Here is a 15,887-nt window from a genome sequence, read left to right as displayed (position 1 = left end):
CAAAATTATTTTAACTTAGAATTAACTATATGTCTTTGCCTTATAACTGGTAATTATTATGTTTTTATTAGCAATTAAGCTTATTTTAATTCTATTTTTAGCATAGAACCAATTCACATATGAAAATGCATGGGTTTACAAATAGAAAACAACAGCAGTTTGTTAAAAACGGCTTCTGCTTCAATCTAAGGAACCTTTTTATCAAATGTTTTTTCATGGAGTGTTCGTGGTTATTCATATATATATATATATATATATATAACCACAGTTTTTACTAAATCCTTGCAGAACTATTCATTTAAAGAGTAAATACAATAAAAAGGAAGAAACATGAATAATAATATAGTTACTTATATTAGCATTTTAGTTATTTTACATATTATAATATATAATTATTATATAAGTTATATAACTATAGTTAAGTTAGTTAACGATGTTGAAAAAGCACGTTTAAACAATGTTGCAGTGACAAAGTTGATTCATCTTTCAAAATCAACACTGATTCAACTTTAAAGCGGCAGTCCTTAATATATATATTTTTTATTTAAATTAAAAGTAGTAATATTCCTGTGTGAAGAAGAGACACTTTATTTTATTAAAGATTAATAAAGAGCTTAATGTATTTCTTCTACTATCTCTAAAAAAAAACAAATATATTTATACTTATAAAACAATGGTCTGGTAGGTTTTCCTGGGTGTGTCGCAGCTCATGCAGAGATATCAGAGCAGAAACGTGTTGTTTAATCCAAAGCCAAAAAAACAAATTTTAAATTTAACACAGCTCAACAAACCAAAAGAGAGGTCAACAGTCATTGCTAAAATCACTGTATTCATCTACTACAAAAGAAAACTGCACCACAATGCATGTTTTAGAAGTATTTTTTAGCATGCTCTAGACAATTACACATCATCAAATAAAACTTACAGACTGTCACTTTAACATGACATTGATTCAACCATGAATAAGCATTCAAATGCTAAAATGTCTATTTATAAATATTGCAATATGCAATTGTTTACTGAGAGCCATAACATTAGTAGCTGAGGTACAAAATCATGTTGCCGTCTGTCGAGAGGTGGGATATATTGTCTGTGAACAGGCAGTTATTTGAAAGTGATGAGTGGGAAACAGGAAAAATGGGCAGCACACGGATCTAATTCACTTTGACAAGGGGCAAATTGGGTGCCTGGATGACTGGGCCGGATCAGATGATCTCCAAAACACCTGACAGGTCTTGTGGAGTGTTCATAGTAGCTATGCAGTGGTGCACACATGGCCTTTTGCTGCAATCCATAGAGCTTTCAGTCTGATTTTTCTGTAATCAGATCAAACTTTTGAGAGATTTGCTGCAAGTGATCAGATCGGATTTGCATGTTTGAACATCACAAACGGGACGGATAAAGCAGGTATTAACGATGAATGAATGAACATCACTTACGTATCTACATGGGTTGCTATGGTAATGAGGTTAGCATTATTAACTAACCTTTGATACTCTTCTTGGATTTTTCACGTTATGTGTGGTGAAAACGACACACTGAAATTTAATTAAATGGCAAGAGCATCGAGACTGACACACATCTATACAAATTCAAACAACCAATTGGGGTTTAAATCGGTTTTGCATAAATAGTTTATGACCGTTTCTGATGAATGACATGCTAGTGCATCTCAAAACATTCTAATATTATTGAAAAATTACTTTATTTCGGGGCGCCGAGTGGTCCAGCGGTCTAAAGCGCTGATACTATGAGCAGGAGGTTGCAGGTTCGAACCCCAGCTCATGCAGCTTTGCCATTAAGCTGCCGGTGCTCAGAGAGAGCACAATTCGCCCTGCTCCCTCTGAGTGGGTAGATGGCGCTCTCTCCCCACATCACTCCTACGGTGATGTCTGCAGCACAGGGCGTCTGTGAGCTGATGTACCGGAGCCGAGTCGCTGCGCTGTCCTCCAAGCGCGCTGGCTGCTCGGCAATGCTGCATCAGCAGCAGCTCGAAAAGAAGTGGTGGCTGACTTCACATGTATCGAAGGAAGCATGTGCTAGTCTTCACCCTCCTGGTGTGTTGGGGCATCACTAGTGATAGGGGTAGTCCTAATGAGTGGGATGGGTAATTGGCCGTGTAAATTGGGGAGAAAATGGGAAAAATTAGACATAAAATTATATAAAAAAAAAAAAAATTACTTTATTTCAGAAACTCAAAATGTGAATATTATATACAGTATATAGAACATTTTAATATTATATAACACCAATTGGTACTTTTGGCAGTGTGGGCAGTGTACCAAGGAAAATGAAATCGTATCTCTATAAAAGTTGTCAGTAGAAGGAAGCATTAAGTGCTGTAAGATATAGTTGTTTTGTAAAATGAATTAACCTTTCAAAAATGAATAACGTTCTGTGGTCTGGTGGACTAAGGTGCTGTATGATCCGAAGATCCCTGGTTCTAATCCTGGGTCATGCTGCTTGCACTATTGGCCTTGCTCATTCTGGGTGGGTAGATGATGCTATTCCTCTTTCTTAAGCACTTCTAGTATGTGTCTAATGTTGCTCAGCACAGGCATTTGTTAGCTGTTGTATCAGAGCCAGGTTGCTGCGCTTTCCTCTGAGTGCGCTGGCTACACAGTGCTGACAGTGCATCCGTGGCAGGTGGGAAAGAGGTGGTGGCTGACCTCACATGCTTTGAAGGAATTACTAGTGATGGGGGAAGGACTTACGAGGGGGTGGGGTAATTGGTCTTCCAAATTAGGAAGAAGGGAGGGGAAAAAATAATAACAATACTACTACTAATGCTATATGATTCATTTGAATTTTTGGATGACTACTTCATATACAGAAATGAAGTAGACTCATCTACTGTCATTCGTTGCTGTCTGTTTTTACGTAGTTATTCAGCCTCCACATTTAACCCATCCATGACACACACATACACACACACACACACACACACACACACACATACATACATACACTAGAGAGCGATTACTGCACACACAGCATGTTGGGCAGTCACCTCAGTGCCTGGGGAACAGTAAGGGGTTAGGTGCCTCAGTGCTCAAGGCCACCTCAGCCATCAATGTTGAGGGAGGAGAAAACACTGTTCCTTCACTCCCCCCTGCCCCCACCAGTGACCTGCTTGTCCTAAGCCTGCTTCTCTAACCTGTTAGGCCGTGCTGTCTCTGTCAGTATGATGGCTAAGGCTTGTCTTACTGGCTCCATGTCTAAAAAATATACCTGTGGAAATAATGCACGTGTTCAAACCAAGCTAATTTTTGCTGTGGTATAAATCATACTGTATCGTACTGTTTAAATGGGTGGTTATTATGTACATGTGTACAGTTGCTTAAAGCAGCAGTGCTTAAGATTTGTTGTAATTGAATGCAGTGTCCCAAATGTTAGTAGATAGAATATTCTAATAAATGGCATTTGTATGTTTTCACTTCCATTCCAGCAAAGCCAAATATATACATTATAAAACAGAGCGGTCTGGTAGCTTTTCCTGGTTACCTGAGCAACTGCAGTGCTATTAATGACGATGATACAAGAGCTACAAGAACTTAAAGATATAAAAATGTGTAATAGCATAAATATACTATTATATCATTATTATATTTCTGCCATAAAATTGTCTTAAAATGACAATAATATTCTTTATTCTAATTATTTCGGCTCATGTAGTCAGCTATGCTGTTTGCTAATATTATGAACTGCATTGCGGGATATTGCCAGACAGCATGTTTATGTGGGAGACACATGGATGGAACATGGTCTGTGTGGTTTTCTGAGTGGGCTTGTACAAATACAGTTATTGAGACCCAGATGGGCATCACAAATGGGCCCCATCATTACATTATTACATTACATTGTAAACAAACATCTAAAGAAACACAGTCAGCACCATTCAGCTCAGAAAAATTATTTTAGTCCTTTATCCATTTACGTTGATAACGGTATTATCATGTCAGGTCTAGACCAGAGATTATTAATATTTTTTACTGTTAAAACCCTTTTTATTAGGATTAAAATTATTTTGCAACCCAAACTAACCACCTCATGGTCACATAACCCCCAGAAAATGCATCAAAAAGAATAGCTGATAGGCGGTGCAGCAGTGACCATTGAACAATAATGAGGAAAGCTGCAGTTTTACTTTAAAATTATGAAAAAAAATTCTTAACCTGTATATGGTTATATTTGACCAAGAATGAGGCACAATTCCTCTGCGCTCACATGTCTTCAGCAGCATGCAGCACTTTAGGGGCCGTAGAAGAAATAAAGAAACAAAATTAGCCTAAAACTTTTTAAAAACTTTTTTAAAAACGTGACCTTGTGATGTTTAACCAACAGAACAATACAAAGAAATATACACATATATTTTAATATATAAAAAGAAATATCCTTCAGGTGAGCCAAGTTACATCGATTACTCATCTTGTCCCCTATTTTTCCTTCGGCCCCTAAAGTGGCACTACTAAGGGTATGCCGGATGTTGTCTCATTTTTGGTCAGATATAATTATATGCAAGTTAAGTTTAGTAAAATATGTTGTTTGTCATCATTTGAACTGCTCCCCAACGAGTCTCAAGAGTTCCAGGCACATACAGTAGTACACAGTGTAGCATCACTCTCCCCATGTCACAACCCCTAGGTTAAGAACTCCTGGTCTAGACAATACTGAGATAATAACAGTTTTTCTTTAATGGAGCTGCTTATAAAATATCTTCAGCTATTTGTGCAGCGTCTTTAACTGGGACGTTACAGAAACATCGATCTTCTACATTATTAAATGCCAAAGATGTCCAGCGTTTGCTGTGATGTAATGATGTTACTGACGTGGTATGGCAATATGTCTGCTCTAATCCACGCTGTTGTCTGTCAGTTTGTTTGTCCTGCTGGAAATTGTGATTTATGTGGCTTCTATTGAAGTTCTATTGGCCGTGACGAACCGCGCACGTCTTGTTTCTCTCTCTGTCATCATTTGGCTCACCTGAAGGATGTAGGACAGGCAGCTGGTCCTGCTGTCCACTTCCTCTTCGGGCACTTTATCTCTCCTGCCCTCAGCCACGGAGAAGAGGGAAGAGGAGGAGGTTACCATGGTAACAAAGAGCGCACAGGAAAGCCAAGCATGAGCGTGTGTGTTGTAGTGTCCAGGTTTCCTCTTCAAATGTGGAGTTACTATGGTCAAGGTCGCGTACAGTATGTTATATACTGTATTTACACACAGCCCAATACACCAGACTGTAGTCCTACTTTATGATCCTCCTTTCACTTTGTTCTTCAATGATCAGGACCCCAGAGGACCACCACAGAGCAAGTATTGTTATTTGGGGGGTGGGTTATTTATTCCCAGCACTGCAGTGAGGTGTTTGTGTGTTGTGTTGGTACGAATGGATCAGACAGAGCGGCAGTGCTGCTGGAGTTTTTAAACAGTGTGCTCACTTACTGTCCTCCACTCTAGTAGACACTACTACCTAGCTGATTCACCTTGTAGATCATGCAAGTTAGAGACAGAGGGCTCTATTTTAGTGATCTATAGCACACCAGTCAGTTGAGCTTTGCGCAGATTGATTTAGGGCCGTGTCCTGTGTCTTTGGTATCCTAAGGGCGCAAAAAATATGCCTTGCACAGCTCCAAACACGTAAAAGATGTGTACTAATTCTCTTTATTAATCATGGGTTTGTTTTGGGCACAATGTGAAACAAACCAATCAGTGTGCCAGTTAAATAACATAACATTTCAGTAAAGTTGGTGGTTATTGTGTGTTTTAGACCATTTCTTTGCTGTTCGAACTACACTTGATCCACCGTTATTTATTAAAACATTTTTTTTTTTTTTTTACAAAGACAGGGGCAATTGTGCGTGCGTATGTGGTATTTTGCTTGGGGTGTGCAGTGTGCACAGTGATCCAGACATGATTGCGCAGCTCACTGTTGACTGTTGTCAGGGTTTTAATCAGTCAGTGGCGCTTCCCCGCTGCCAAGATAGAAACAAGCCAGATATTTACCTGAACACACCTCACTTCCAGACTACCACTCCCATCTGCGTTATAATATTCCTAAACTCCAACGTTATTTTAACGATGCATGCTCAAGGTGTGAAAATAGATTGTGTTGAGGGGGTGTAAGATTGCAGGGAGTACGATAGGGCCCAGAAGCTCTGAATCTGTAGCTGCACAGTTTGTCTTTTCCTTCATCAGTGAATGCCAAGAGGACCAAGAGGACGCCATTGGTTAGATATTTCTGGCTTGTGGTTTATTCTAAGTACAACAGTGACACCAGGGCGTTTAAGAACTTCAGCAGCACTGCTGTGTCTGATCCACCTGTATCAGAATAACACACACTACTAAAACACCACCACCATGCATGCTTTCTAATTTAACTGCAGTGCTGAGAATAACCCACCACCCAAACATCTATCAGGTTTAACATCTGGACCGGTCAGCGACCAGTAGTGTAAAGTGTGTCTGTCTTTAAATAAGCACACAGATAACACAGATAAGGTGCACATCAGTACAGAAGAAATGTCCATCATTGTCACTGTTTTAATATCTGAATGCATTTATTTGCATGTTTCAAACAGCCTTGTCAATGGAAATCTAAAAATAACCAGAAATTCATAATTAAGACAGGAATAGAAGCACCATTGGAAAACTCATGGGAGTAACCCGTGTCTGTTGTTACTGTCGGACCATAAGCCCTTTTGAAGTAGAAAAGGATTGCTGCAGATTCTGCATGCATGCTGACATGATTGGTCCCTACAGTGTCACTGTGTATTAAGATGTTGACACAGTGTTCTGTTATGTGACAAAACAACAAAGTGAAATAGAGCTGTTAAAGAAAGAGTGTCCTAAATATGTGCCTTCATTAAAATGTAATTTACATGCTATTTTTAAAGACAAAACATCCCAGTTTGTATATACACTACTGGTCAAAAGTTTTAAAACACCCCCCATTTTTCTCCTGATTTGTGCCATTTAAGCTCTTCGGGTCCAGTTACCAGAAAATGGTGCAAAATCCAGTGTACAAAATTTTGTGGTAAACTGCCAGGGCCTTCAAGGAAAAGAAATGAACTGAACACTGAAAAAAGTCATTTTAGTATTGTAAAAATAAATATATTAGTATATTGTAAAAGTATATTCTAATAAAAAAACACATATATTGTTTAAAACAATTTATTTGTTACAGATGATAAGTAGCAGTGGAAATAAAATAATAATAATAAAATAATACAAAGCCTTTGTATGTAGTAGTATTGAAACAGATCATGTTCTCTACTCACACTTTCATCAAGTAGAAAAAGACACAGATAACTCTGTAACTTTTATATAATATAATAGTATATAATAATATAATATAATTTTGTATATAATATAACAATATATACGTTTTTTCTTTAAAGAAAAATAAATGAAATATAAATTACAGAAGTCAGAGAATAGTGAGCACTCTTTCGTACACCTTAAAAAACCCTTAGAACCTAAAGAAAGGGTACAACAGCGCCTTTAGCTCAGTTTAACATCGTACTCAGTCTCAGTTTTTGCAGTGAAGAGAAGAATTAGAGGTCTGACAGGTACAGTAATAAAGTTATTGCTAAGATGAGGAAATAAAAAACAGATTGCCTGGGTCATACAGCACTGGCAGTGACACAAATAGTCCCCAAGGTGGTGCAATTAAATATTAACAAAATAATCAGTTAAAAACAATATTCTCTTATACACTAAGAAAAAATTGTTGCACCTAGAAGGAAGTGTTGATCTTGGTGCTGACGATGCTGCCTTCACACATATATTAATTGGTTGTCTCCACCAATACAAAAGCAGAATTTATCACAGAAAATGACTTGCTTTAATTCTGCTTTTGTCTTGGTGGTCCAAACCAAAGAATCTGTGAGTGCCAACAAAAAAATGTTGTAATGGTGTAGGGTTGAATTTTGTATCATGCCAGATCACCTTGGGTCTTTATTACAGGCACTTTAACATAAGTCATTAACATAAGCACAACATTATGTTAATAAGCTCCTGCAACCAGGAGCCCTACCTTTTCTAAATGCGCACTTCGGTGTGCTGTTCCATCAGGACAATGCTCATCCACATACTGCACCACCTCGAGAGCTTGTCTTGAAGATACACTCTATGTACTGTTTTTGACTTCATCTGAAGGCCACGAGAAGATTAACTCTGCAGAGCATCCGCTGACAACTCTCTGTTATTTTACGTTGAAAGAGTGGGTTGCTTTCTGTCCCAGCCATTTACACTTTGTTATAATATCACTGCGAGTTGGCTGTGAAATATTGAGTATTGAGGAAATTTCAAGACTGAGGAATTTTGCACAGGTGGCATCCTATCAGGGTACCACACTGAAATTTATTGAGCTCCTGAGAGTGACCCATTCTTTCACTAATGTTTGTAGAAGCAGTCTGCATGTCTAGGTGCTTGGTTTATATACAGCACCTGTGGCTATGGAAGTGATTGGAACACCTGAATTCAATGATTTGGTTGGGAGAGCGAATACCTTTGGCAATATAGTGTACAACATGTTTAAAGTAATTAGCTCCGTAGAGTCCTATTCTAATGGCAACATATCTAATTGTGAACTAGACTATCTGTTTGTTTCCATTTGCCATTGACATACAGTGTATATTAGAGCAGAAATATGCTAGCATGGTGGCTACCTAGTGCTAATTAGCTAGCGTTTCTTAAATGGACAGTAGACAGTAGTGACCGGAGTGTTGGTATGCTAAGTTCTGGTCTGTGTTGAGTAAACAGAACAGTTGTCTTTATAAAAATTCAATTCTTGCCCATTCATTTTTTAACTCCTTCTTGACCTCCCTGAAGCATCTGAACCGACCTGAAGATGCTACCAAGTGATACTTCTCCTCACTTACAGTTCTACAGTTCAACTCTCAGAGAATCATTAAGGTCTTAGGGGTGGGGTTGGGGTGCAGTGTTCTCTATAGGTCTCATGGGAAAAAAGGTATATCCATTCCTTCTCTTCTAATAATCCACACAACACTGCTTCATAATTGAGGATCAATAAAAAAAGTGATTGCGTGTGTGTGTACATGTATGTAAGGGGAGTTGGGGGTGGGGGGTGTTATTTAAAAGCCCAATAAATCCTGTGTTCAAGCGGTACTCAATCAAACATAAGGCTCTTGTGATCAATACACATGTTTTAAGTGAAACACAAAATTTCCCATATGTTAGCCTTGACCCTACGATGGGCTGGAGTCCTGGAGTCCAGGGGGTATTCTCGCCTTACGTCCAGCGATTACCGGCGATTATTAGGCTACAAACTGACCTTTACCCTGACCATAAAGAAATTAATAGGAAGATGGATGTGTGGATGATGGATGTGTGGGTGTTAGCCTCGAAAACAGCGTTCTGCAGAAATCTGCTGCCCTCTTTGTGGAATATAGGGCAGTTCTGTAGGTCACCTTTCCAAAACCATGACCCGTCAAGACGGACTTAAAACTACGAATTAGAACAAGGCTTTAACGAGGCTTTAATGAGTTTTTTGGACTTTTGGAATTGGAATTGTTTATATCCTTGTTAATCTTTTTTTAAAGATATCTACAGATTCCCATAAGCCTCACAGAATTAATGCTTATTACTAAAACGTTAAGTTGAACTTATAGGCTATATAATTCTATATCATATTCTACATCAACAGATTTGACTCTGATTTGTTTCTTTTTCACTGCAAAAAAAAAACAGATTCATCAAATCATAATAAATCATATTTTCTTCTGTAAATTTGGCTGTTTTTTTACCATTTAGATTGTTAAATAAAACAGAAACAATTAAAATGATGTGGTTTTGAGCCAGCAAACTCTTGTAACAGCTATAGCCTTTGTTGAGACCAGAGACAAGAGATAGAAATGAATCAGCTATGTACCGGTACTTGATGATTTTTAGACAAATAAGTGATTGGCAATCGCAAGTTAAGGATTACAACAGCTCTGGCGGCAGCAATTCCTTATTCAATCACTAGAGGAAAATATGTACCTGTGTCTTTCTCACACAGCTGTAGAACCTCATGACAACCCTTGTAAAACTTTGCTCCATGTGCTATAGTCAACATTCTGGTGGGTTTTTTTTTATCGTATCCAACTCAGACTTACATGTTTCTGCTTGTGGAGGAAGCAGATTAAAGCCTTTAAAAAATACTAACTGGATAACCCTCTCCAGAGTACAACTCAGCAGAGCTAATAAACACCACTACATACACAAAAAAGCCAACAGTGCATCAAACTATCAAGCTTAGATCAAGTTTGATCTAAGACAATGGTAAATGTCTTGTGTCGATGTCAAGGTTGTGGGTTTGATACCCGGGTTTGGCAACCTTAGGCCCTTAGCCCACCAATCTGGGCATCTTTGCACACTTTTTCACTGTGTATGTCTTCTGAGTGTACTCACATGTTTGCTCTTGTCTTGGCCTGTCCTGTGTATAACAATTTAAATAGGAATATTGTTAAATTGTTTTGAATACACATTGGTCTACCTCTGAAATAAATTCTAGCCTAGGGTTTAACTTACACTGCATACAAAATCACTCTCTATTATAGAAACTACAGAACCTTATAGTTTTCAGCCATGATGTTTGCAATTGTGTTTGAATTCTCAATGAGAATGATTCAGTTACATAATGACTTACATAAATGTTGACTTGCTTGGTTACCTATGAAAAGAAAAATCCAGTTTCATATACGAGGAAAAATAAATGAAATCTAAAATATAAATATCAATTAAATCAATGGGAGTTGATTTCTTTAACAAAATTTAGACATTGTACATACTTTCCAGTAAACTCAGTTTAATAATGAAACACAGAAGGAACAAATCCTGATTTCATAACATCTTTGTACAATTCTATTTTCTGTACGATGTCCTACTTGTCCCACTGCACATATGTATGTATGCCATACCACTGTAAGACTGGAGCCAGCTGAGCATGTAATCCTTTTAGAAGCTCTGCTGGCAGTTTGAAATAGACTCATATATGCTGGCTTGTCAGCTTTGACACGAAAAAACTCAAGTGGAAGTCATTGCATAAGTGGAGAATGTCCCAATGAAGTTAGTTCAGGATCATTTATTTTTAAAGCCTAGAAGTCTGGGTCTGAATCAGCCTGAGCACTTTCATTTTACTTGTCCTCAGAGTAAAACGTCATAAAAATACTCTAGTGTAACCATGTCTGGTCTATTAGAATGTTGGTTTGAGACTTAATGTACACCGCCTGTTCAAAAAAAAGGTTACACACCCTAATATTTCATTGGACCACCTTTATCTTTGATTGCTGCATGCATTCACTGTGGCATTGTTTGGATAAGCTTCTGCAATGTCACAAGATTTATTTCTATCCAGTGTTGCATTAATTTTTCACCAAGATCTTTCAGCATTGATGATGGTAGAGTCTGACCGCTGCACAAAGCAGCACTTCTCCAGCACATCCCAAAGATTCTCAGTGTGGTTAAGATTTGGACTTTGTGGTGAACAATCCATGTGTGAAAATGATGATCTCATGCTCCCTGATCCACTCTTTCACAATTCCAGCCCCATGAATCCTGACATTGTCATCTTGGAATATGGTTGTGCCATCAGTAAGAAAAAATAACCTGGACTAACCTGGTCTACATTTAGTATATTCAGGTAGTCAGCTGGCCTCATTCTTTCAGCACATACTGTTGCTGAACCTAGACCTGACCAACATCATTTAGTGAGGTGGCGACTTTTTTTTGGCCAGGCAGTGTATATAGAATTTCAGTTATTTATGTTTATTCATTACTTTATATCTCAGTTGTGATTATTTCCTCAGTTTAGTAGAAAATAATGAGCAATTGTGTGGAACTGTGTGGATATGGAACGCTATAAATCTGTTTTGTTGTTTTTGGGATTCGTCTTACTACATTATTTTGCATTTTTAAGCATATATAGCATTTAATATTCATCATTATTTATCAAGGTTGGTGTTGGTTTAAATGCTTTACATATAACATCCACTGTTATGTTGTAATAGTGTAGTTTTAAAGGAGGAACTCCAGTTTTAAATTGACTTTTGGTGTAGGAAAACATAATAAATATAACTTACTTTTGTTGAATAGCCCACTTCTGTTCTCCTGCAGCTTTCTGAGATCCAGTAATTTTGTGCTTTTTGCCCAGCGCTTTTTACAACGCCCGCTTTGGGGCATATTTTGCCCTGATAAATCGCTTTTTACATCGTTATCCAGGCTCAAAGTAGCTCCACACCTCCTTGGTAGAAACAGGAGAGCTCTGACATTTTAAACGAGACATTAAGAAGTTTAAAAATGCACAAAAAGCTTATTAAAAAACACTGTTTACAACACATAGCGCAGGTAATCTTCGAGTGCCGCCATCATTGTACTGATAATGTTGTAGACATATTTACATAGACTCTGCATAGCCTGCCTCCTGGTGTAGCAGCCGGTGCCCAGTGCATTTTTTCATTTACACCGAGGAAGGTGTTTAATACACCTATAATAATAATAATCACAATTCTACCAATGTTTACCTGATTTTCACACGGTTTGGTTTATTACAGGGCAGAGATGTAATAATGATTTAGGACGCTGTCACACATTACAAATACCTGCTTTTATGCTGAAATCCTTTAAATAATGATCTTTTACAAAGACAGATCTTTGTACAGAGTGCTGGGCAAAAAGCACAAAATTCCTGAATCTTGGAAAGCTGCGGGTTTTACTACACTAAAAGTCAATTTAACATTCTCCTTTAAGGTTAGGAGTATTGTCTGCAGATTAGTATTGGTGTAGTGTGGTGTGTAGGCTACTTGCCGGGCTGGAGAGTTAAACCCTATTCTTTGAGGGGAAAAACATACTGTTACAGTTTTAAATGCTGTAAAAGATATGGTTTGCTTTCTCTGGAGGTTGACATCAAATGCTATTAGGCCAAATGTGGATCCCAAATGCCTTCATGCGCTACATATAGATAATGAAATAAAGCTCCCACCCGAACAGAGCTCAGTGTAAACAGAGCTGGTTGGGATTTGCTTTATTAAACTCTAGTGTGGGTTAATAATGAGATTTACACTGATCTCAGAAATGTATCAGAATGTTGTGACTCCTGTATTAGGCCTTCCTAAGCAGAGTAAATAAAGCTAAAAAACATTTGGGACACAGGTTGAGAATGCTACCCAGCCAACATGGTTATGTAAGGCTCACCTGGGTGGAAGATAGGCTAGGTGGATTCTAGGTAGGCACGCGCTCTGAAAGGATTTATGCATGTGTGTTTTATTGGGACCCAGTTGGGTCTCCCAAATAGGCTCCATCAATACAGCCCACCATAATTTCACATGGGTCCAATCTGGGCCAAATATGCAGTGTACCACCCAGAGATGGCATGTTTTTAACCCCCCATGGTCCTATCACTGATCCCAATTGTACCCGTGTACCTCTACCACTTGTTTTTAGCTGTCACCCTTTCCCCTTGGACAAGGGAAGAAAGTGGTTGATAACCTTACTCTCAGAAATTTAACAACCCTTTAAGAGCCTGATACCATGATACTGGCAGTGCTCTATAGGATAGGGCATCAGATCACTTTCAAAAGGAGGAGGTTTAATATTGTCTACCACAAAATTATTGATGGCAGTGAGCTGAAGTTAGCTATTCAGTTCTTCAACTTCTTATCAGATTTGTAAAACACTCAAAAAGAAATAGTAGGGGTCCAAAAGAGAAATGGGATAGTCATTAAACTACGTAATTGTATGCTTGTTATCTTAATTTTAAACACAATATTACATTTGTGGGTTTCTTTGCTTGCTTGCTCAGCTATCTCTGAAATCAAACGTTTGGATTTTGTAGGGTTAGGTAGCCTTAACATTGAACACGAATCAGGACCAAGTGGTAACCTATAGCTTTGAAAGGTAGAGTGTCATAGTTGTTGGTAGGCTAATGAAGAAAAAATGAGAAGAATGTAAGTGAGGGTCCAAAAAACAAAAAAAAAACGTAAAACGTGAATGTAGGCGTGTGTGTGTGTTTATTTGAGAAGCAGAACAGAGGCAGTCCCACGGTTCTGATCTTGTTCTTTACTCGTCTCTCTCTCTCTCTCTCTCTCTCTCTCTCTCTCTCTCTCTCTCTCTCTCTCTCTATCACGCAGTGACACAAACGCAGCCACTCCTCTTACCTCCCCCGCACTCCTCCGCTCTCTCTCTCTCCTGTCTTTTTTTCTGTTCCTTTTCGCATGCTTCGCTCCACCTGTTTTCCGCTAAGCTCCGCCCCCAGCGCTACGGTTGGATTGTACAGTGGCTTAAGTTCGTAGTTATCGTAGTATTTAGAGGGTCATTGTAACGTTTATCAGTTCTATTTTTCTCACTTTTTCTCACTCTGCTTTTATGTCTTTTTGCATCCTCTCTTATGATTTTTTTTATATTGCCTGTATATTGCCTTGATGCATTGTACCTTCTGTTTGTGCCTGTACTGTAAATAACTGAGTTTTTAGAAAAGGTATGAATATAAATAAATAAAACCATTATTATTATTATTATTATTATTATTATTATTATTATTATTATTATTGTTATTATTATTATTATTATTATTATTATTATTATTATTATTATTAGTAGTAGTAGTAGTAGTAGTAGGAGTAGTATTATTTGGTAGTTTTTTTTTTGTTTTGTTCTTTATTTCCCTTTTTTTCTTCATTTCACACAATCAGAATACCAGAAAAGAATTAAAATAATCTTTATTTATTTATTATTTTCTCCAGAAATAAAAAAAAAAATCTTTTTTTAAATACAAAAAAAAAACTTTTTCACTATACTAAATATAATAAATAAATCAAGTTTTTTTTCACAGTTTTTTATTTTACAATTCCAGAATAAGAAATATTGAACCGATAAACGTTACACTGATCCTACATGCTTAAAAACTCGTGATTGGTAGGTACTTCTCGTCACAATCTGCCTCGCCCTCTGATTGGCTAGCAGCGCCACTGGCAGTGCCCGCCTTCTGCGCTGAGACTGGGAAAAGCGTCTCTACCGCACGCGTTATTGGCCAATCGCAACGCATGGGGGCGGGGCTATGTGAGCTGCGTGTGGGGAATACGGGTGGAGAAAAAACAGCACGAGAGAGGAGCATCGCTGCGTCCACGGCGCTGAGGAAGAGCCACGGCCGCTCTGCTCTCAGCTCATCTCTGCTCTGTCCTACTAGCTACTTCACCTGCATGGATATATATCACGATGGCTGCTGCTGAAGACGGACTGAAAACGAGGGAGAAGGAAATCAGCACACGCTGATTCTTTTTTATTTATTTTTTATTTATTTATTGTAGTTGTTTGCGTTTTATATATATTGAACATGAACTTCATCAATTGCTCTCAGGGAGATTGAGGAAAAACATGGCCCAGCGTGCTCTGATATGCATATGATCTATATGCATTAGTAGTGAGGTTATAATTGGAGTGTTTTTCCTCTTTTTTTAAATCTCAGCGTGTGGAGCAGATAGAGATCTATAGATGAGATCATGTGGCTCTGCTCCTCTTGCTTTATTCTAAGAGAGACAGGCGCGTTCCGTGCAGGCGCTGCAGGGCTGCTGCGTTCAGTGCGAGCTCGAGACTGAACACTGATGTGATGCTCTGTGGATTGCGAGCACTCCCTCCTCCTCTTCTAGCCCAGCGCCAAGGACCACGACTCCAGCTGGAATAAAACACACTCTCTGATCACATAGTCCAGTCCAATGGACAATTGCTCAACGCTTCAGCGTAAGTAGTTCTGTGTGCTTGATAGCATTGATGTCTGATTCCTGCATGCTGTGCTGTGCTGTGGGTTCTTGAGCATTCTCCAGATGGCCTCATCTTCAGTGTTCACTTACCTACCTGTCTGTAGATACATCTAATATACAGTTCTGGAAAAAAAG

At 38.3% G+C, this 15,887-nt stretch overlaps 1 protein-coding gene across 18 annotated transcripts in view; it reads left to right on the top strand.

Moving 5' to 3' along the window:
- Positions 1 to 15,887, top strand: part of lrrc7 (leucine rich repeat containing 7) — a 223,839-nt gene that overhangs the window by 63,274 nt on the left and 144,678 nt on the right. For 17 of the 18 annotated variants that reach the window (XM_015605571.3, XM_007248271.4, XM_007248262.4 and 14 more), the window contains exon 1: positions 15,122 to 15,732. The exons of the other annotated variant lie outside the window; for it this stretch is intronic. In XM_015605571.3, coding sequence (XP_015461057.2) covers positions 15,708 to 15,732 — 25 coding nt within the window. In that variant the 5' untranslated portion in view covers positions 15,122 to 15,707. Of the gene's footprint in view, positions 1 to 15,121; positions 15,733 to 15,887 lie in introns of those variants that run through there. 18 annotated transcript variants of the gene reach the window in all.

This window comes from Astyanax mexicanus, chromosome 5, assembly GCF_023375975.1.
Source record: "Astyanax mexicanus isolate ESR-SI-001 chromosome 5, AstMex3_surface, whole genome shotgun sequence".
Lineage (NCBI taxonomy): Eukaryota > Metazoa > Chordata > Actinopteri > Characiformes > Acestrorhamphidae > Astyanax > Astyanax mexicanus.
This window is presented reverse-complemented; position numbering and strand designations above follow the sequence as displayed.